This window comes from Carya illinoinensis, chromosome 14 (genome assembly GCF_018687715.1).
Source record: "Carya illinoinensis cultivar Pawnee chromosome 14, C.illinoinensisPawnee_v1, whole genome shotgun sequence".
Taxonomy (NCBI): domain Eukaryota; kingdom Viridiplantae; phylum Streptophyta; class Magnoliopsida; order Fagales; family Juglandaceae; genus Carya; species Carya illinoinensis.
In genome coordinates, this window is record NC_056765.1 from 24,776,678 (window position 1) to 24,801,052 (window position 24,375).

General features: G+C 36.4%; 1 protein-coding gene across 3 annotated transcripts; it reads right to left on the minus strand.

Moving 5' to 3' along the window:
* Positions 1-5,019: 5,019 nt before the first annotated feature.
* On the minus strand, positions 5,020-10,087 carry LOC122294452 (putative disease resistance RPP13-like protein 1). 3 transcript variants are annotated; one of them, XM_043103193.1, is made up of 4 exons: positions 6,066-10,087; positions 5,923-5,974; positions 5,584-5,735; positions 5,020-5,494 (listed from the first exon to the last, which is right to left on the minus strand). In XM_043103193.1, exon 1 carries the CDS (start codon positions 9,826-9,828, stop codon positions 6,130-6,132), a length of 3,699 nt encoding a protein of 1,232 aa, XP_042959127.1. In that variant the 5' UTR covers positions 9,829-10,087; the 3' UTR covers positions 5,020-5,494; positions 5,584-5,735; positions 5,923-5,974; positions 6,066-6,129. The 3 variants fall into 3 exon arrangements, with proteins under 3 accessions (XP_042959127.1, XP_042959128.1, XP_042959129.1); XM_043103194.1 differs by having other exon boundaries at positions 5,584-5,754; XM_043103195.1 differs by lacking the exon at positions 5,584-5,735.
* Between the last annotated feature and the right edge of the window lie 14,288 nt (positions 10,088-24,375).

The following is a 24,375-nucleotide window of genomic DNA, read 5'->3' on the forward strand; positions in this document are numbered from 1 at the left end:
TCTCTAGACTACTAAATAGGTGTAAAACTATATGCACACCTATTTAGATTTAGTATAATTAGCATTTATTACTGTATATTATTTATTTGTAATTTTTTCTTTTTTCATAATTTTGCTCAATTGAAGTGCTTTGAATTTTTAATTTCATTAAATAACATATTAATGTCTTCACCAAAATAGGTGTGATGAAACAGTCCAGTGGTGCAAAAATTTGAAGGTACATTAAAAATGTCAGTTTTACTACCTTTTCTGTATTTATATTATATATAATCTATCTATACATTACATCAATCTCTAAGTTTCATAATTCATAAAACTTAGTAGAAAAACATATAACAAAAAACAGAATACAAAACATCAGCATTGATGTTGTTTTTCAGAATTGAGGCATAAAGCAACTCATGAGTAATTAGAATTGAAATCAATATAAAACAAATACAGTACTATTATCAATAATATTATTTACCAAATCTACTTATTTTTTTGCTTTTACATTCTAATTGGTATATTATAATTAGGCATAGATTCAAATAATGCAAACACAAATGCATTAAACTGGAGAAAAAACTGTCAAAAATTTTTTAGATAGTCTTTTTTTTAAGTCTTGCAAATAAGTTAGTTTGGTTTAATATACTCAAGGTCTACGACTGATCAAAAACTTAGCTACATTAAAATAAATATCATGACATGCAAACCAATGGCTAGCTTTTTGCCAACTCACTACAACTTTTGAATAAATTATGGTACGTACGTGTCATGGCTAGCTTTTTATTAATAGGTGTACGCATGGCTAGCTTTTTATTAATTAGGTGAATGTGTGTGGTATAAAATTTTTATGTATAATTTCTCTAAAATAAATACTATAAATACTTTTAATACTATAACCCAGTGTCATCATTTTATTTTTGATGAAGATGGGGGTAAATTCGGTTTTTTATTTTCCCCATCAACCAAATCGGTGGGTGCATCCGAAAATTCAAAGATTGGAAATATTACATGTATTTTATTACATGTCATGCTTTGGAGGTAATAAAAGAACTAGATATAAATACAATGAAAGCTTCGTTTATATGTATTGCAAAAATTAAGGGATCTGCAAATTACGATATGTATCTTACAATTTTAATTTAAAATTAATGTCTGATTTAATTCATAATTTAACATTATTCAAATTGAAATTAATATATTCAACGCATTTAAAGTGTTAGGACATATGTTGAACTAGACGATAATACTGGAAAGCTAGCTGCTACTATGTTTGGTGAAGTAGCAGAACAGGCACTTGGTTGTTCAGTAGTTGAATTGATGGAACATGCTGGAGATGTATCTCTTTAATTTTTCTTCAAAAGTTGAGTTTTATTATAATGAATTAATTACAAAAAAATTGGGTTTTTTTATTAATTATGTAAACCTATTCAAAATTTATTTTGTAGGAAAATCGATCGTATGTTAAATGCATTGCAGAGAAATTATCAAAAAAAATTTGGAAGATTCAAGTCTATGCAGATTCAGAGAAACTGAAGGAGAAAAAATATAGGCAATTTAATGTCCTCTCTATTGAAGCAGTGCAAGATGAAGAAAATGCTGAATCGTCATCCTAAAATCAAAATTATCTCAAACAACTTTCATAAAACTATGAGCGATGTTTATTTATAGGACAATGTTATAAATTCTATTAATGGTCTTATTAATTATTTGAAAATGTTATAAATTCTATTAATGGTCTTATCTTATAATATATCACAACGTATAATTATTTATCAATTACATAAGCATTACATTGATAGTTATTTAATTAACTAAAAACATTACGTCTTTATTAATAAAAAATTTATTCTTAATTAAAAAAATTAAATATAAACTAAGCAAACGTGCATTGCACGTTACTTTCACCTAGTATATATATATATATGTTGCCTTCAATTAAAATTGATTCTATTTTTATGAGATTCTGGTGGGGTTTTGATTCACAAAAATCTCTCAATTTTATTCCAAAATCTTGATGCCATAGTCTCGGATCATAAAAATATGGATCTTGATTGCCTTAATTTCATAAAGGGAAGGACCCTCCAACGTTGTAACATTTATTTTTTCTTGACTCTAAGTTATCATAGTTTTATCAATGCAGATTTGCTTAGGGGAAAAAAAATACAAAAATTATCACTCTCCAGCCGAAAAAGTTCCGGATCAAAGCTTTTGGATTTTGAGTTCTACAAAGCCGGAAATTGTTGCCGTTGTAACAAATTCCACCTTATAATCTAATCTTTATTTATAATATTCTTTTAGGTGCCCTGAAATTTTAGTAGTGATCCAACAGCTGATCTTTTTGTAGAAACCATTGTACCTATTCTTGAATAATTCTCTAATTAGAGAAACATGCATTGGCTTCATTACACAATGTATCATGTGCTTTGAACTAGGTCATGAAAACAACCCAAATACCTTGCAAATGAAGAACCAACTTTTCTTTTCTTTTCTTTTTTTTCTCTCCCCTAAAGAAGCGTCTTGTGCAGCACTACAAGAAGCCTACAAGATTGTTTCTGAAAGATCTGAAGCAGCAGAGCCCATCTTATGTATGGCATGTATACTGTTTACACGTGTCAGTGTTAGGCTTAAAGATTATATATCGGTGGTATATTTTATCTATCTTTTCAACCTGAAAGTGTAGGAAATTAGGAAAGAGAATAGACATAAAAATAAGATAAATGGTAGTTGCAATTGTGATTACATACGCGTTGTATAATCACTTTAAAAATAATGAATAAATACAGAATTCACATGAAAAAAATAATAATAATTTTTTTAATATTAGTCTTCACTCTTTTTCAAACTAACAACATGATGCTTGCTCATCTACAACTATATGTAGCATTATTAATCTAAAAATAAACTAGATATATACCACAGTAGTAGAGGAGCAGAGAGAGAGAGATCATCTCGAGGTCCCCTTCCTTGGAAGAGTCGGTTTTCTTGACAAAATTTAGAGTTAGTTTCCCCTTGAAGGATAGAGAGAGAAATTATTCTAACTAAGCCAATGCATACATATGTGTATGATAATTTTAATCTTGAGGCCCCAAATTTGAGCCACTTTTCTTTTTTCTGATCCCTCATGAATAATTCTTATTAAAAAAGATAATCATGATAATATGGTGAATGTTCAATATATCTGGTTCCAAAATAACTGGCATTCTAAACTTTCATAGTGGTATCTCCAAAAATATCTATGATCTAAGAGTAATTCTACAATGAAATTTTACACCATACTTTTACTTACCGAAGTTATATGGCCTGATTGGCCAGCCTCCATAATGGAGGTCTAGAGTTCGAAACCTCCTCTCCAAATATATTAAAAAATATGTAATTTGTCATTCTTACACTTCTATGTTAATGCCCTTCCACAAAGAAGCTTTACGCATGTCACTCACATTTACGTAACCAACATGTGATTTGTCATTTTATTTAAATACACACTTATTTAAATAATAAGATAGAAGGGAAAGAATGATAAATCATATGTTGATTAAACAGAAGTTTATGATGTAAAACTTTATTATAAAATTACTTGTGATCTAATAGCACCTTTCTCAGTTAAAAAATAAAAAGATTTATCAATATAAAAAACTAAAACGTTTCCTGCGCCAACACCACCCGATTACACCAGGTCAAGTCAATGAGCAGTAAACTTGGTGCTGAATGGGAAATTAGTTGTGACTTGACATTAGGACTTACATCGAATGTTATAGATTTCAAGTTCAAGGATTTTTAAGAATGAGAGATTTTTAGAGATTCCAAGATAAAAGATGGTGGAAGTAGAAGACATGGACAGACGACATTGAGGAAGCAGCGGTGATATATGTATGAGATTAAGTTGTACGTATTATAAAGGTAAGAGTTGGATTTCTTTGTGAATTAAGTGTGAAATTATGGATCCCGAACTTTAGAGAGTTTTTATTTTTATTATTCTTATAGGGTTATTAATTAAAGTGGAGAGTCACTTTTACTATTTTATGTTGACTTAAGCAAAGAATTTGGGTAAAATTATTATCAGGTATTTTTAATCGAGCACATTGTTGAAGTTTACATTTTTTTTTTTTTTTTTTTTTAACTTGAATTGGATACTGGAGTGTATGATAATTCATAAAAAGTGCATGAATGTGTAGGGGGTATGTGAGGCACCGACTTAAAATCTCGGAGAATTATTAGAATCTTGGAAACTTAGATTAATCGATAATATGATTGAGGATTAAGGCATGGAGTGGATGTGAAGTATAAGTGTTTAGGCTTTGTTTGAGGTACTGGCAAATTTCAATGGCAGAATTTTTATACGGGAGAAGGATATAACACCCGATCCAATACTCGACCCAAGCCCATGGAGAAGCCCAACTCACTTAAAGAAAACGTCGTCGTTTTGGTAAGTAGATTTTCTTCTCACTTTCAACCCTCCCCGATAGTTTCTCAATTTTCCTTCTTCCCCGTATTTCTCTCCTCCCCTACAAGTTCGCACTTTCTTTCTCTCAGCTTTCCCCTTCAATTCCATCTCTCCCGATTTCTCTCTTCTTCTAGATCTCCTTTGTAGACTTTATGAACTGATTTTGTTAAGATTTAAGGTTGAGACCTTGAAGATGTACATAAGCTTGATTGAATGTGAGGGTTTGGATCTTGCAGACTTTAGTATAGAGTTGGTCGAATATGAAGTTGTAGATTTTTTACAAACTTTAAGGAATGACTTATATACAATTGTGGTTTTAGATTCTAGAGACTTTATTGAATGAGGTTGTGCAAATTGAAGTTTTAGACTTTGTAGACTATAAGAAATTATGTGTATCACATTTGAAGTTTTAGATGATTTGATGGTATTTACGATTTTATATTCTGCGTAATTTAAGAAAGGATTTTGGATAAAATTCAAGGCTTTAGATTCTGTGAATTTTAGCATATAAGTTTTTATCAAATGCTAGGTTTAAATTCTGCAGGCTTCAGTATGAGTTGGTCAAATATGAGATTGTAGATCCTGCAAACTTTAAGGAATGATTTTTATGAGATTTATTTGCTTTTGGATTACAAAGTGCTCTGATATGGGTTGTGAAAACACTGATTCACATTTACTAAAATAATATATAGGAAAAGAAATGCTCCTACTGATCCACACTAAAAGGTTCATGCCACTGCCTAACAAGCAACCCAAATACCTTGCAAATTAAGAACAGAGATTGAGGGGGGCAGCCCCCCTTCTGAAATGCTCTTCAGCATAGGGCAGCCATAGATCTCTAAGAAATCAGGAGAGGTGAGCTATTGAAGTCCATTCTTGTCTAACGATTTCAAATTTGGCGAACTGATCCATTGATCCTTTCTTGCTTTTCATTGTTGGTAATTTCAACTGTCAATTTACTTCTCCTGCTCATATTGATCATGTCTCGTGTCTTCAAAGTTATGGGCATTTCAAGTGCAGTTGCCCTCGGTTAACTCTAAAGAGGTGTGCCTGCCGACCCAGTTTCTGCAAAGCAACAAGTGAAACAAAAAAGTCATCCCCTTTTGGATCTTGAGAGTAGTTCATACATGTACCACAGGCACATATCCACTCACTTCGCTAATGTCAGTACAATGAGAAACAGAACAAAGTAGTCCCTTGTCTCTCAGTAATCGAAATCTTAACATTCATACTCTGGTCCCTCTGACGAGAAATGGTGACAACCGTCGATTTGGAACCAAATTAATTGTTTCTTCTCAGCCACTACCTGAGTTATTCAGATTTGACTTAGCACCAAAAGAAATGAACCAAAATTACTACATTGAAACCATTAATGTTACTACATTCGCCAATGTAAGTTGTGGATACAAAGAATGGATGGACAAAAGAGGGAAAAATATGAAAAAAGAAAATGACTATATGAGGATAAGGGGAGAATGAACAAGTAATTATACCTCCGAAACGCCCCAACAGGATTTTTGTACCATTTTCGAGCTTCCGAATGAGCTGTATATATAGAACAGAGAGTTATAAAAACAGTCATCAGAATTCTGAATTTCACAGGCTATAGAATTAGCTGGTTGAAATGAACACATACCTCACTCGTGTAGAAAGTTGATATTATAACTGAGATTGACAAATGTTTTGCTAGACTTTTTGGTTCAGTCCATTATATCTCCGTCAACAAGTTTGTAGGGGACGTGAGCAATCTTGCGCCATTCTTTTCCTTTTCTCTTTTGCCACTGTTTGTTCAACAAAGGGCAGTTTGTAATAAAAAGAAGAGAAATCGAGGGGGGCAGCCCCTCTTCTGACACGCTCTTCAGCTTAGGACAGGCATTGATGATTAACCAATCAAGAGAGGTGAGATATTGAATCCCATTCTTGTCCAACGATTTCAAATTTGGAAAACCACTGATAAAAAGAATGGTCAGACTTGCGGGAAGCAAACTTGCCTCTGGAAAAGACACAACATTTTCTGATTTGCCCTCGAATCCAAATCTTGCAAGGGAAGAACAATTTTGCAAACCCCATCCCATCCGATTGGCAGCGAGTTTTTCACAATTTCTGATGACAAGTTCCTTAAGACTGGAAGGCAAGCCCCCTTCAGGAAACGACTCGATTTCTTGACAATTTAGTATTACCAAAACCGTAAGAGACGAAAGGAGTGTATGCATCTTGTCTGGAAGTGACCTCAGACACCCACCGACAAGGAAACACCATGTAAGATTGGGGGCTCGCAATCCTCCTTCTGGAAAAGATCCGAATTTTGGACAATCGACGATTTCAATTGACGACAAGGCTACTAGATCATGTTCACTTTGTTCTAGAACTGCAAGTGATTTAAAATTTCTACACTCCTCGATTCTGATTCTCTTAACATTTGGGATTACATCTAATGGAAAGTACTCCAGAGAATCACAACAATATAGCCTCAACTCTTCAAGGAATGAATGATCTAGGTGTGCTGCGAGCTCAAACTTCCTACAATTCCTGAACACAAGTTGTTTTAATGTAGAGGGCAGACCACCCGTGGGAAGAGACAAAAGTGAGGAACAATCACAGATCTCTAACTCTTGAAGACAACTATTGGAGCTCAACAGTCTCTCAGCCACCAGCTGGTAACATTCTGAAATTACAATTTTGGCCAAAGAAGGAAGGTGAACCGGCAAACTTCCTGTAAGCTTTGGACAGTTGATAATATAGAGCTCGCCAAGATGAGGAAAAGCTGCACCTTCATTTTCAACACAGAAAGGACACCACTTCTCCCAGTTCAACATATTCTCGAACCTTAGAACTTTCAAGGCTTCAAATGGTGAAGAAGAACCAGTGCCATAAAACTCTGGACCTACCGTAATAATTCCGTCAAACCCAATGATAGATAGGGTTTGCAAGGAAGGTAGCTGCCAAACTGGTGGCAAGCTCCGACAATATTCACAATTTTTCAGGTGAAGAGATGTTATCTTAGAGAATGAATGATTTGCTATCCAATTTGGAAAATTTTCACCTCGGTAGTATTGAATTGTGAGGCTTTTCAAATTTGTATGGGGCTGAAGACTCTCAAGTATAGTTCTTTCACTTCCAGAAGTTTTGGCAGTAGCATTCCATTCCAATGTCAACTCCTCAAGGTTCTTCTTATCCCTCAAGTTTGCAGCCAGGGCAACAATTGGAGATTTTACATTTTGGAGTTCCAATATAGAAAGTGTTCCCCAAAGATTTGCAAGGTTCCCCAACTCTCCAATGCAACATCCACTGCGTTGACTGATGATAAACTTGGTCAACGTCTGGAGACATTTGAGTTTACCTAGATTTTCCGGCATCTCCTTGATAACAGTTCCAGTAATATCAAGATGACGTAAACCGATGAGCTTTTCCATATCTCTTGGCAGTGCAATAAGATTTTCACATCCAGATAAATTTAATGTCTGTAAATTACACAACTTACATAAGCAATCAGGCAACCTTGTAAGTCGTGTATAAGAAACATCCAGATAGCGCAAGTGTTTCAATTTTCCAATGGACGCAGGCAACTCAGTCAAATTCGAATAGTGAGACAGAGAAAGCACTCGCAAAGTTCTTAACATTGGCAATAAATCACGGGGGACTTTTTTGGATAAGAATTGAAATCTGGACATTCGTGACGACTCCAATGCTATGAAAGTACGCAACAGCTTAAACTCATCAAGAGCCCCGAACCTACTGTAGGTTTCAATTAATACATGACTTCTGACGTAGGAAAAATGCCTAGTCTTGTCGGAAATTTTGTGAGAACGATCATGATCAACTTCCAACCTAAAGGTAAATTCACCTGATACAAAGTTTGCCAAATCATTAATGAGGTCATGCATTACAAAACGTGATTCGTCTTCACTTGATCTTTGGAAAAATGATCTTGATAGAAGAGTGCCGAAGTAATCATCACCAATTTGTTCCATTGTTCTATTTTCCGTTGCATGCAAGAAACCTTCTGCCATCCATAATAAAATTAATTGCCCTTTCTTGAAAGCATGGTCTTTTGGAAATATTGAACAGTAAGCAAAACACGGTCTCAAATATGATGGGAGATATCTGTAACTTAATCTTAGAGCAGGAAGAATATTGTTTGTTTCGTGATTTGACAATTCCCATAACTCGCTACATAACACCTTCTCCCATTCACGAACATCTACCTTAAACCGTAATAGGCCCCCAATTGTCTTGATTGCTAAAGGTAGACCTTGACATTTTTTAACAATCTTTTGACCTAATTCTTGCAACTCTAATTGTGCACTGGAGTTAGCATCATGAAATGCATGTCTTGCAAACAGTGACCAACAATCCTGCTCTGGTAACTTCTTGACATGATGAGTTGCAAAAGCGCGCATGACTGATGCAACCTCATCATCTCGCGTTGTTACGATAATCCTACTTCCTTGTGCCCCATATTTAAAGGGGTTGCTTAATATCTCCCAATCGTTATAATTCTTATTCCAAACATCATCCAAAACGAATAGGAATTTCTTTCCATTCAATTTCTCCTTTAGTTGAAGTTGAAGCTGATTCAGATCTTCAATCTTACTGGTGTCCTTTAGTTGAAGTTGAAGCTGATTCAGATCTTCAATATTAGTGGTCGACGAAGTTACAGCATCTAGAATTGTTTTCGTTACTCTACAAGGTTCAAATTCCTCTGAAACACAAACCCATGTTATAAGGTTAAAATGCTCACGGACGTCCTTGTCACTGTATACAATTTGAGCAAGGGTGGTCTTGCCCATTCCCCCCATGCCGACTATGGCAATCACACTCACCTTATTGTCACTGGCATCATCTGTGATTGAGAGTAACTTATTAATTATTTGCTCCTTATCATTATTTCTTCCATAAATTTCTGTTTCTTCTACCAAAGAAGTGGTGGGCAATCTTTCATATGGTTTCCCTCGAACGGTGCCTTGTGTGAGACCCATGACAATATGTTGACTTGCCAGATTTTCTAATCTCTCAAGTACCTCTTTTATGCTTACTTCTATCTTATTGAAAAAAAGTGATGTAGAGATGCTATTTCGTACCTTACTTGTAGTGGTTCCAAATTCTGCATCCAACCTAGATTGTAAGGCTTTAGTAGCAATCTCATCTAAGACGTCCTCTGCATCATAGACAGCATGTTTCAGCTCATCAAGCCACTTTCTCACGCTTGGATTCATAACTTGTTTGTCCTCAGCATCTTCAAGCATAACTTCAACAGACAGCAATATTGTTTTCAACTTGTTCAAGAGCCCATCGTTTAGTTTTCGCCCCCTTAGAAAATCAACAAACTCGCCAGATGTCATTTTATCAAACAATATTTGAACGAAGGGAGAGAGAACTGCTCCTCCCAGTTCGGCCATGTTTTGTTCTTTGAAATGGAATAAAAAAGAAATGAAGGAAGGTGAGATTGCAAATAGCAGAGGGAAAAATCTGGTTTCAAGCTTTAGCAATGAGAATAGAGGAGACAGCCAACTGCAGTGATGGTATTTTAAGTGCTGCTGATGGACTTATCACAGATGCTGTTTAATATTGGACTCTTTTATTTGTATCTTTGCTTTATTTCTTCTAACATATTTGACAATTCAGGAAGACAGCTTTGGATGCCATTTAATTTGCATATTAAAGTGGCCAACTTTGGTGAACACCACAACTCCATGCACTTGAAATGGTGATCATTAATCAAAGCCTTTAATACTTGTGGACCCATTAAAATAATACTTGTCATCTTTGGTTGTGGTGTTTGCATGCTTGGCTTCATTTTGTCATCTGGGCGGCTTTTTGTTCGGTTGTGAGTCTTGTTTGTTGTTATCTTTGAATGACAATAATTGAGCGGAAATCATTAAAATAATTACTCAAACCTAACTTTTGTGGGCAATCACTGACGTGTACTCCAGTTTGTTTAGAAAATGATAATGCACCTTTCCTATAAGGATACCAAAAAAGAAAGAAAAAAAAAATTAAACAAGAGGAAACATTTTGAGATTTAACATGATCAACTCGTAAGTAATAGTACTGGCTGTGACTTAGGACTCGTTTGGGCACTCAGATGAAACATAAGTGAGATGAGTGTGCTTATAAAATGATGTTTGTTGTAAAATTTTCTTCTCTCAGTTTTGATTTTCAGGAAGGATGTCTTTTTGCCTTTTGAATTTTCCATTCCGAGTCTTTGATTATAAGACACGGGAAGTGGTCTTATAATCTTCGTTTATTATGATAGAATTGTACGATAGATATTATAGAATTCACATTGTATGTCTCTATCACTTGAAACTTAACAATTCAGAGCAGAACTTGAGGGGATTGAAATTACAATAATTGAATTTCTGAATCATGTGGATTCTTGGAGGAAATCCAAACCCCCTGAACTCTTAACTTATTTATATGCAACATGCAATCCGAACAAGCAAATGACTTAAATCCAACGGATCATGAAAAAAAAGAACAGTTACATCACAAACAATTTCAACATAAAGCCAAACGTCATTGTTATTGGCTAATATCTCAGATTCTCATCTCAACTCCGGGTGTAAATTGACATTGAAATCATAAAAAATGACTATTCGTCGAAGTTTTGCCTTGTCATGTGTCTGCAAATTAACAAGTGAAAAAAATGTCACATAGCGACCAACCATGAAAAACAAAAACAGAGCAAGGTAGTCACTTGCTTTTACAATCATCCAAAATGTTTTTTCTTTATAAATTAAATAACTGATACTCACTAACAGACTTTTGATCAGTATGATGGTTTTGCCTCCGATCCCAAAATTAACTCTAATTCCACTGACATCCAAAGAGACAAAAGAAGAGTGGCAACCAGTGGCAGAATAAGCAATTTTTTTGAGGGGGACAGATTTTCTAGTATCCGGCACATAGAGATTAAAAAAATAAAAAAATATAACTATATATAAAATTAGATCTCGATAATTTGTCATATACATATAGAAATAAAATTATAAAAATACGTCTTAATATATGTTTCAAATTTTTGACGATAATATTTCATGAAATAATATTCATTCATTATTATTTTTGTATGAAGTATTTAGAATTTATTTGTTTCGTAGAAACTATCAAATGATGTTTTAAAATGTTATCTTTCATTCTAGTATATAAGCTAATTCATTAAGTTTCATATAAATTGTAGATATTTTCGTGTCATGTTAAGTATATAATATTATAAAAGAGATCTTAAATAAGTTTTTTCTTTCTCAATGAAGTCTAGACAATAAAACCTCTCGACTATTTTTCATATACATCACCAACCTTAAAAGAGAAATAAAAGAGAGCACACAAAACATTTATCAGGAGATAGAAATACAATATGAATATTTGTAAAATATTATTTTATTATCTCGAAATAAAATTATAGAAATTTAAGGCTCTTCACTTCATTCTTTAAACAATATATTTTGCTTTTATAGAGTTACATGTCATCCCTATCTAAAGCATTAAGCAATCAGAAAGAAGAGTTAAGTAAAAATTTTAAGTTCTTATTCTCTTATTTTATTGCTCATACCTTCCTGCTAGATTCATGAAGTAGTCGCTGAAAGATACGTTAAAAACTATTGAAGGTCACGTATGGCGTTCCTCGAGGATGTTTTTTCGTCAAGTTTTGGATCACTCATGGCGTGGGTGATTTACACGTTAAGTTGTGGTTTTGCTTGGTTTTTGTTTAGATAGGTACGTTTAGATTGGTCTTTATTGTTTTATTTATTTAGTTTAATGTATAGGTTGTTTATTTTTATTGGTTTGCTTTTATGCTTATATTGGTTTTTTCTTGAATATTTGTAAATTTCATGTGTCCTGCTTGCTATCATAATATTTCTCTATTATAAATGAAGACAATTAATAAAATTAAAATATCGTCGTCCTCTTAAAAAAAACTGATTTAATTTAGTGGACCAACACCACCTGATTGCACCAGGTCAAGTCAATGACCCCAGATGGTCCATGTGATCATATCTCATCGTTAATGAAAAACAAAATTGCGATAAAATTGTGGAATAATTGTCATTATATCATTGTACAGCTGGAAAATAGTTTTTGGCTTTTTTTTCAAAACTTGAACGGTTGACGTCCACTCTCAACAGTTTATTTATTTATTTAGATAATTTATAATCAGGCTTGAGAGCGATAGGCCAACAAATCCTTGTTGAGCATCATTGGTGCCACGTGGCATCGTACCGGTGCATGGGGCTTATATGTCGATAGCATAGCATGTGAGGGTCGATGAAGCACATGATAGCCACTTGGTCGGAGTACTTGTGCTCTCCCAAGATTATCTTTAGAGAGATGATATTTAAAGTATTAGAAAAATTTGACTACGTTGCAAGATTACTATTTATTATTAAACGATTAATTTCTTTGTTTTTTTTTTTTTTTTGGTATTCTTAATCCCATTAGGAAAAAGTGGATGAGATGTAGGTGTTTTCGCGAAATGTGAATAAAGAAATAATAAACTATAGTTTTTAAATTGGGTTTTATTTTTTATTTTTTTTATATATATAAGCAAATGGTATTAATTTAAAAGTGGAGGTACATGAGGAATGGGTGCGGTGTCCTGAACAAACTCCCCATTATACATCCAAATTTAGTTAAAAGAAAAGGTTACAAGTTGTATATATGAAAATGACATTAACTTACAACCGAGGCACCTCTAGCAACAACTATTTTGATAATGTCATTTTCCCGAATCTCTTGCAAGGAAGCTGCATTCTATAGACATGAGAGAGAGATGGAAGACTGGAGGAGGTTTATGGGAAAGGTAAGTTGCAGTCGGTTTTATTTTTCGACTGTGAAAAAGCATACGTGGCATAATATTACTGAATGGTGTAAATTTTCTCTGGGCACCACATCTGGTCCCTAGAATTTCTATTTTTTTTTTATACAATTTTTTAAAAAAAATCAAATTTTCCTATACACCTTTACAAAACTCAATAAAAGAAAATTTCAATTTTTTTCATAAAAATTATCAAAACCTCGTTAACAAATTAAACGTGGCATTATTTAATTCGGCGTCTTTGCAAAAAATTGGAACATAAAAAAACAGGGCTTGAAAAAATGGAATGCGAATGAATTTGGAAATATAAGTACAAATGTAAGATTGATATATAGTCGAATGAATAGATATGCATGATTTGTGTCCATTCCTTTAAAATTAGCTTTATATATAGAGATGGAAAAATAATGCAGTAGTGGTACTAATTTCGTGGACGTTGCCTTTGGAAAAGTGAGATGAGAAAGTCAAGTTCACATGGTATAATAGGGCCTACCAAGAAAGAAAATGCCAAGGAATTAAAGCTAAGTTCACATGGTATAATAGGGCCAAGCCAAGTGCATGTGGCTCAGATGGCATGAGAACCAGCCTCCATAAGAGAGGTCCTGGGTTCGATCCCCTCCCCAATTCTCCAATATTAAAAAAAAAAAAAAATAGGGCCTATCAAGAAAGAAAATGCCAAGGAATTAAAGTTAAGTTCACATGGTATAATAGGGCCTACCAAGAAAGAAAATGCCAAGGAATTAAAGCTACCAGTACTGCTAATTTCATTTCATGGACGTTGCCTTTGGAAAAGTGATCAGATGAGAAAGTCAAGTTCACATGGTATAATAGGGCCTACCAAGAAAGAAAATGCCAAGGAATATTTAAAGCTACCAGTACTGCAAATTTCATTTCACGGACTTGGCCTTTCGAAATTAAAGAAAGATGACAATCTAAGTTCACATGGTACAATTAATAGGGCCTACCAAGAAAGAAATGCCAAGGAAAGCATGTACTAATTTCGTGGAAGTTGCCTTTGGAAAAGATCAGAGATGACAATCAATTGATTCCGACATGTACTTTAATTATTGATCATATATTATAAAGATGATAAGATCCTTGAGGATGATATTTTTTCATCCTTTGATATTCGAGCAGTTTTGGTTGGAAACATAGAGACCCTAAAGTACCCAAACCAATATTGGGTTTTATTGGAGGACCCAAAAGTGATCATGAATGTTAAGGAAAACATGTAACGCCTAATGGACCCAAAGGCCCATTCATAAACCACAAGTGGCCTATAGTGAAGACCCTACAGGCAACGTGACCCTGCCCTAGTAGAGTACGGCTCAAGAGAACTTGTACCAACGGGATGGGTTATTTTCAACGCTCGTCTTGTGATGGGTTTTTTAAAAAATAATTTTTTAAAAAAAGACAAGAATTATAGTTTTTTTTGAAATTTTCTTTCCTTTCGTGTTAAAGATACAAAAGACTCTATGTTTATAAATAAAACTTGTTTTCTTAATTAAAAAGTTATAGCGGAAAATATTATATTTCATAATTAAAGTCTATCGTACAAAATAACATGCTTAGGTTTTTGTGCTCTTCCCATTGAGCTGTTCCCTTCCTGATACGTCATGCTCATCTTGTCCCTAGGAGAGCACACATTAAAACTAAAATGAGTTGATGACTCGTAAGCATTACTTCATATAGTAAAATATAATAACATAGGTTTTCAGTCATGCATTCATCACTCCATACATATCATACATAGACATTCAATTCGTTTTAAAACGTTGCGAGATGGGGTTTTTTTTAAAAGAGGGTTTTCTTTCGTAAAAGTTCTCCACGCGTCGCTGCCTTCATTTCTTAAAGCGTCTGTTCACGCATACATCTTTTCATACATACATACATTCTTTCTTAACATGCATACATTCTTTCTTATCGCTTTCGTTGACCGTCGCACACTATTACGTCCCATGTGTTGGGCTTAGTGGTCTTTTGGACATGATTCCCTCGTCACCACGAGATGAGAATCCATTTCGTCAGGGTGCAGCATTGGATACACTACCAATACTACTTACTCGGCATTGCAATCTGCCCAGTCCAATCCTTCAGTACCTTTTCCTTTCATTCATGTGACCGTTACGTATTTTCATACATTAAACATTTAGTCCTTTTCATTCATTCCTTTTCAGTTCTTTACAGTCCATTCAATCCTTTACAGTTCTTTCATTCCTTTCTTTTAGTTCATTCATTCATTTCAGTTCTTACAATCCTTCAATCCTTTCATTCATAAAAGTCATTTTAAAAGCATGGGACATTTTTATGGGACATTTTCAAACACTTTCTTAGGGCCGAGGCCTCTCGTTTCATCTTGTAAAAATACATACAATACATACCATGTATAGCATCTATCCACATGCATACACTTACGTACTTTGGGTGCGTGAAAAGGGGCTGCCAAGGAAGGCCTTTATGTATATATACTTGAAAATTTATGCTTAGCATTCTTTCATAAAACGGTGTTTCATGTTAGTTCGTAAAGCATCTTAAAGAAAAGCGTTTCGTTTTCATTTTCTTTTATTTAGAAAACTCTAGAAGAGTATGAATGCAATACTTACCTAGACTTCATGCCATACTCATTCCATGCAGTCCATTCGTGTGCGTGTCAGATAGCAACCTACATGCATACACATAACCTCACATCATTCTCTGTCTAATGCATAAGCAACTATACTAGAACGCTCTCCATCCATCCCTGGGCTCTTACATGCCATTTGCTATGCTAAAACCTTCGGGGCCTTATCCTTTAAAGTGAACTTCCGTAATTCACCTTAGGGTTAAGATACTAGGACCTTTGTCTTACTCTTCTATCAACCACATTTTGATGCATGACTTAGACTAACTAAGTCACGCATCCTGATCCTAGACGACTTACTCATTACTACCTTCATACATCCTAGCACATACTCAATCCTTATTCTCATCCATACAGGCTACATAACTTTAAGCTAACTTTGAGGCTTAAACATCGTGCAACCATACTGAGGACAAATTACTCATTATATATGGTAAACCTATCCGGCACACGTGTCTTGTGAGAGGCACATGCACCTTACCATTTTTCACCTAAGATCAACTTATAGTCCAATGAACGTCTGCTTGTATAAACAAGCTCCATACTCTGACACCAACTTGCACAAATCCAGTCGATAGAACTCTTCCTACTTCCTAGCCCTGTACAAGTTCATCCAGACACTTAACAAGACAGGACTGCATCCACAAATGCACCTCTATCATGTCACGTAGCTCGAGACTAATCCCTAGTTATGTCATGACACCAGTCATACTTCCACTACACTACTCGTCCACTTTTCTACCACTTCACACATACTCTCAGCCATAATTCAACCACAAGGTAACACCCGTCACCTCAGACTATAGGCCACACCACAGCTACATTGGGACACTGTTACACAGTTCCCAACGCTACACAATACACTCTACGCTCCTCAACTACGCAACCATCCTTTTATTCGAGACATGCCATACGGTGCATCGCTACAAAATACAAAGCACATGCCACGTGTACTCTCTTCACTCTATGCCACACGTCACTGCGGCGCACATCACACGATGCGTTGCTGCACTACATGGAGTACACTCCACGTGTACTCCTTTCACATATCAGGCTGCATCACAGCTATGGCATACACCTTACACCCATACTTCATAGCATAGTCCACAACACTACACAATTATGCCCAACACTTCACTACATAGCCACACTTCACAATGAAATCAACAATACTAACAGCACAGTCCACAACCTATTAACTAACATATATCATAAATAATGAGAGATAGAGAGTTATACCATCGACGAGATAACCCATGGGTTGCCACTATCTGTCACAGTCAATGGCATCGGTGGAGTTGTACGTGGTGGTCAAACAGCGTACGAGGGCGGTTAGCCATGTACAATGGCTATCCACCACGTAAAGTGGCTGTTTGAGTTTGGGAATAGCTAGGCATGGTCTTGTAAAGGCTCAAGGTGGCCTCATGGTGGTCTAGGTGGCAGAGCACGGTGGATCTCATTGTGAACAGTGCACTCGAGAGAGAGTGAGGATGCGTGAGCTTGAAAGGAGGGGCTGGAAGTTATGGCCAGGCATGGAGGAGCTTGAGGGAGGTGTGGTGGAGCTGTGGTGGCGAGGTGTTGGCTGGACAGTGGCCCACGGCGACGGATCTGACCGTGAGTGGTGCAAGCCGTGCATGGGAGAGTGGGGGAGAGTGAGAGAAGTGGAAATTTTGGTTGGGCATGAAATTGGTTAGGGGAGGTCGTGGTGGTCAAGGGATCATGATGGTGGTGGTATGGTGGTGTGGGTAGCCATGCACAGTGATGCATGGTGGAGAAGCCGTGTGTGTGTGTGTGTAGTGACCCAATGGAGAGAGAGGGAGGTAGGGGGAAAGAAGACTATGAAAAGGAAGCCCATGAGGTAGTGGTGCCATTGGCGGTGGTCGGTGGCCAAGCTGGCCATGTACAGCGGCGCTACGGTTAGAAATGGGCTTGAAACCTATTTTGTTGAAATTGCTGTGGGAGGAGGAGAAGGGCACGTGGGGGCTCGCCGATGGGAGGAGGTGTTTGGCAGGAGGGAGAGGAGTAGCTGGTTGCTAGCGGTGAGGCCAAGGGTGGCCGGCGGTGACTGGGCTGGGGAGGAGAAGAATTCGGCTAGTGGGGAGTAGAACCGTCAGGTTCAAGGGGAGAGAGGAGAGAGAAAGGAAAGAAAGGAAATGAGGGGAAAAGGCTAGGGGCTTGGGTATTTAATCCAAGCCCTTCATTTCGGGATCTTCAAAATGATTTAACAGGGAGTTTAAATATTGATTTGAAAATGCGTAAGCATTTTATTTAAATTAAACACTAAGAGGATTTAAGATGGAATATTACTTCATCAATAATTAAAATGATGAAGTCTCGTTAATTGTTTAAAGAGAATAAAACTATTTAAATTAATTTAGAGTTTTCAACATAAATTTAAATCTCGTAATATTTTTAATGACTAAAATATTTTATTTAAATAATTTTCCACAATTATAATATTTTTGAAGCTCTTCAAAATATTATAATTGTGTTATTTAAGAACAACCTTAGTCCAATAATACTGGAAATATCCTATATAAATATTTTCAGAATATTTAAAACATTCTTCAACTTTAAAATATCTAACTTACTTTAAAATCCGCTTGGTATCTTTTAAAACACGTCATCGAGACTCGGCACGTAAAACGAGACTCGTAATTATAGAAAAAAGAATGAGCGGGCTATTACACTATTGCTCCCATGCGGACTCAGTTGGTAAGGCAGGTCGAAACTACCACCCCATTCCTCGTGCCCAAAAAGAGTTACCACATTGAATGCACCAAAGTGTCCTTGTAAGAAACATGCCTGTATTAGACCGCCAATGCCATAGGCCCAGAGGAGATCACCACATTTAATGCGGTGATGAGCCCCCTTAAGGTACAAGCTGACATCAAACCATCAAAAGGAATGAAGGGCCATGACAACATCTCAGATGGTATATAGGGAAGGAAAAGTAAGCCTGGGGATATGAACATTTTTTACTACTCTTCCCTTAGTCGCGCACACACATATATCATTCCTAAGAGATAACTACTAACTTTGGCATCAAAAGCTAACCTCCTTGGAGCAACTGAAGGTCCTTTTTATTTTTTATAGGTAGCGCAGAGGTGGTAGGCATATTAAAATTGCCATCCACAGCTGGCGTCATCTATGGGATCTTAGAAATTGTCACATTATGCCTATCACCACATGCTCCCAAACAGCTTGTGATCAAGAAACCATATCAGTAAGAGAGTCCTCAAATAATGAGATGGAGAGGAGGTTCAACGAACTGAAAAGTTAGAAAGGATGATGTCGGAGATGGAAGCCTTACAAAATGGAAAACTAAGCCCTAAGGCAGAGAAACGAGGGACTTGAGAGAGAGAGTGATGAATCAAGATCGGGTTAAGCAGACTAGCGAGGAGTCACAAGGGGAAGCGGATGCCACCACAAGTCATAAGGAGAGGAAGAAAATGCATGACGGCTTGCGTAACCTCATGCAAAAATACGATGAAATGGAAAAATGAATGGGGACATTGTCGTCTGTTGATAACTTACTCAAAAGTACTAACTTGCCGTATAGCATGGAAATCATAGCAGTGACACTCCCCATAAAGTTCAAAGTCCTGCATGTCAAGCCATGCAACATCTAGAATGATTCTATCAAACTTTTGGAAACCTTCAAAGGCTACATAACCCTCAACGAGTTCCCTAGAGAAATTGTGTGCCGCTGCTTCTCGGTGACCCTCAAAGGAATGGCGAGGGGCTAGTTCGAGAACTTGAAGCCAAGATCCATCCCTAACTTTGAGGAGTTAGGTAGGCAATTCTTGACCCAATTCATGGATTTCCGACAGCGAGCCGAATTCTTGCTCACAGTGAAGCACCTAGGAGATGAGAGCTTAAAGGCATATCTTGAGCAATTCATCAAAGAACGCTTGATCGCAGACAATCAGGACGAGAAAATAATGTTGGCCACACTCTTGGGAGGGATATGGCCTAGGAGTCATTTGATGGCCAAATTAGTTAGGAAAACACTAGTGATGCTACGAGAATTCATAGATAGGGCGAATGACTTTATTAAGGTGGTTAGCAAATAGGGAGAAAGAAAGAAAGACAAAGGGCTCTGAGACCAGAGTTTTAAAGTAGCTCATTTGAGCTTGCAAGTAGAAGAGGACAAGGAGACCTAGTCACAAGAAGCCTAGCAAGCCAGATAGTCAAAACGTTGAGTCCAGTTGCACCTATCATAGTACAACAGGACACCCAAACAAATACTATCATCAGGACTAGTACCGGATTGGATCAACATGGGGGGACGACAGGTCAAGGCACTTTCTAGCCAAGCGCGAGCCCCCGCCCAAGTGGTTAACCAAGAAGGTGCCTGAGAAGGGGCCGAGGTGAAACAAGAGTAACAACTTGGACAGGAGAAAATCCCAAAGGAGGGCTTGTTCACCTCATCATAGTCCCAACAAGCCAAACCCCCAACTTAGTGAAATCATGACCATAGTGGGAGGATTCATCAATGGTGGTACAACAACGTCGGCCAAATAGGCTTAAACCAGAACAATATGATACAAAGATGTGTTTCTAGTCGATTGACTGATGAATCAAAATAAATTTGAAACTGTAGCTAATGATATTCAATGAGGAAGATAACACAAGAGTATCTTATTTGAATGACGACGCCCTTGTGGTATCCTTACTCATCACCAACTACAACATCGACCAAATCCTGATCGATAATGAGAGCTCGACCAACGTTCTATTCTGGGATGTGTTCTAGAAAATGGGCCTACGACAGTACAGGCAACACTCAGCACCATCGCCACTGAAGGGATTCTCAAGAGAGCCAGTGTAACTGAAGGGGACCATCGTGCTGCCAGTCACTACGGTTGACTTCCTACACATTGATGCTCAGGGCATACTTCTTAATAATAAAAGCTTTCACCTCATACAAAGCTATCCTAGTTAGGCTAACGCTGAATAAGATGAGGGCCATCACCTCCACCTACCACCTAGAAATAAAGTTCTTGACATATAAAGGTGGAAGAAGTGTAAGGGGAGCAAGCTCTGATACGGGAATGCTACATGCAAGAACTCAATGGCAGGTGTCTGGATGTCTGCATTATTGAAAGAGCAGAGCAAGGGAAAACCCTTCTGCCGCCTCCAAAATTGGCATGTTACCAAGTGGTGATACAGGTGAAAGACAACCTGTAGTGAGGGTTGGGGCAAGGAAAAACCTTTGCGCCATCTGAGACTTAATAGAACAAGGGGTGGAGACATGTGGAGAATGGAGAATGCAACCTGTGGCAGGTAGAGCCCCTTGAGCTTGTAACATTGTACCTAGACCGACATAAATCAATGGCCAAAACCGACATCAAGCTGGTACCAGACCTCAGAGAGCAACTAACTTTGCTCTTAATCGAGCACAAGGAAGTGTTGGAATGGAGTCATGAATATATGCTAGGGGTTGATCCGAAAATTATAGAACATCACCTTTGCGTAGACTCGAAGGACAAGCAGATACGGTAGAGGCACAGGAGCTTCAATGCCAGAAGAATATACGGCCATAGCGGAGGAAATAGAGCATGCTTGGAAGTGATCGTTCGTGAGGTCTACTACTCGACTTGGGTCTCAAGTGTCATACTAGTAAAGAAGGTGAATGGAAAATAATGGATATGCATAGATTTTACCGACCTAAATAAGACATACCCGAAGGACAGCTTCCCCCTACCAAGAGTCAGCCAAAAAGTAGACACCACAGCAGGCCACCGCCTACTCAATTTCATGGATGCATAATTGGGTATAATCAAATTTTAATGAGTTAGGAAGACCAAGAGCAGACTTCTTTCGTAATTGACCGGGACCTTTATTATTATTATCAAGTGATGCCGTTTGGACCAAAAGTTTTTAATTTTGTTCCCTTTCGATCGGAATTTTTCAGGCTGAAATAGTAACCGATAAGTATAATGGGCCGTTTCATTTTGAATCAACTTCAAGTCATTCCAACCTGTTCCAGTCCATACTGATTGGATTCTAGTGTTTCGGAAGAAACACATATTTCAGTTCAGAATAAGTTTGGATGGTAATTTGGTAAATACTCGAGAAAGGGAGGTTCAAACTTGTAAAAGCGGCAACTCTTTTTCTTCTACCCAATGACATTCTTTTTAGTTCTCATACCCTAATATCTCTACCTACCAAAAGCCCAACCTTCCAGACTTCCAGATCCAGGCTTTCAGCTCCGCCACATCATCATTCACTCCGTCTAGCACCTCTTGCCATCTGCCATGGTCTCTCTCTCTCTCTCTCTCTCTCTCTATGTGAATGCTTTATTTTGTTGTTTTGACTTTTGAATCAGACCCTACCCATTTGTAAAGCATTGTCCATTATGCTACTAGCCCAAAAAAAAAAAAAGGAAAAGAAGAAAGGCATATGAAGTTTGAAGATAAATCATTGAACGGAATGACTCCTGTAGGGAAGGGCTCTTATAGAGATTTTTAGAAACTTATTGAATACCTTTTGCCCAATTTACAACAACCAAACCTATTAAAATTTTGTACTTTGTCTCACCATTTAGTGTAAGCATACCTATCTTGTGTTTTGGACTATATATTCATGCATTACTTCTATCCGTTAAGGTCGTGAGGCTATTAAAATTTTTGTAAATTAGAGATCCTGTCATTATTTAACAAAAAACAAATTCAATTACTATCAATGTTCAGGTTGGGTTCATTTTGTTGAGTGTGTATTGCGTAGATTAGGCATCGTTTTGGTATTTCAAAGTTGAACCCTTCACCAAAGGACAAATGGAAATCCTCTTCCATTGAGGTCAGTTGTCGCACTCTCTTTGTAAAGATGAGAAAAATTTTGGTTGCAATTATAAACTGTTAAAATAGTTGTTTACATTTAATGAAGATAGGACATCATTATGTGTGGCGTCTTGCATCTAGCATAAAAAGGAATTTTAATTTGCACACAATGCACTACTTAGCGTGACAAAGGCCGCGCCGCGATAAATACTTCTCTAGAAGATCACACCATATTAAATGCTCATGGCTAGAGAAACAACAGGGAACACGTCACCCCGACGACAAGGTATGGATTTCTGACCCTAAACACATGTATAAAGACGACTCCTAGACAACAAATTAGGGTTTAGAATTTCTAAACTTTTCTCACTACTACATCTCTCTTGCCCTTTCACCCGAGGCATTATTAACTTAAGCATCAGAGGCTCTCCCAGGTGCCACCCTACACGTTGGGACTCAGAGTTTCTCTTCATGTGTGCAAGTCCAAGATCAAAAACCCGAGTTATTGAGGGCCCGACCTAAAAGCGTATAAAACACGACATCAACCCCTTGGGTGTTCATCCTAAATCTAGTCACCCTCAATTGCACATGAAGATGTGACACTATTAAAATAACAACCACTACAAAATAAAAAAATAAAGAAAAATCATTTTTTAGCTTGAAAATAGAGATTTTTTTTGTAGACCAATAATTTATTTGGAAAGTTTCTCATATGACGAAAATTGAAAATAATCGTTAAAGTATTTCTAGAACTAATTCTTTTTATTCCCAAATACATTAATAAATAACATTTGAATAGAGATTTCCTCTAAACTAGTATTTTTCCAACTTGCTCTATACATTTTCATAAGCATCTGAGCAGCACAGGATTTTAATAGACTAAATTTCCAATGCAGTTGACAAATCTAGAAATCAGCAATTCACAACTCCTACCCAGAGAATCAGAGATGCGCCTAAAATGCAGGAAGAGATCGTCTTTTTGGCATTATATCAAGCATCTCACTCAAAACACTATTTTGTTCTTATCAAAACATGCATTTTTTAATCGGATTAAACAAGTAAAGAAACTTCTTAAAAGAAGGAAAGAAACAACACACGAGAAGGAAAAACAACCAAAGAGAACAAAAAAAGGAGTAAAAAACTCAATTTGATCTTCTCTTCTTCCAAAAGAAAGATCAAATGTGAAAAAATAGGACACTAGAAGTTGAAGACGTACAACTTCTCCACTATCTTTCGATATTCTGCAAAATTTAGGGGAAGCATTTTTCATGCACTTTTACTTATAAATAGGCAAGCAAATGCTAATTATTACCTTTATTTTTCCTAACCAAGTTCACATTGAAATTAGAATTAAAGATATTAAAGAAAAGGGGGTAGAAATTCCATACAAGAGCTGATCAAGACTAAATATATATAATTATATATAAAGATAATTTTTTTAAAAAAATTAAAAAATAGTATTTTGATGAATTACGCGAGCTCATAAATTGATTGTAAAATAGTAATATAATCTTAGGGTGTGGAAGTCCACACAATATCTTTGTAAAATAATATTTTTGATGACTTGTAAGCTCTAAGACTATAAATATAATTTCTCCTGTAAAATAGTTATATGAATATTATTACAAAAAAAGAAAAAGAAAAAGTGGACTGTAGATCCTATAGGAGTTATAACTCCGGACCCAGCACAATTCTGAAATTGAAGTTATAAAACAAGAAAATT

Excerpts from the sequence above, each read along its gene's own strand:
- LOC122294452 (XM_043103195.1), bottom strand. The coding sequence starts at position 9,828 with ATGGCCGAACTGGGAGGAGCAGTTCTCTCTCCCTTCGTTCAAATATTG.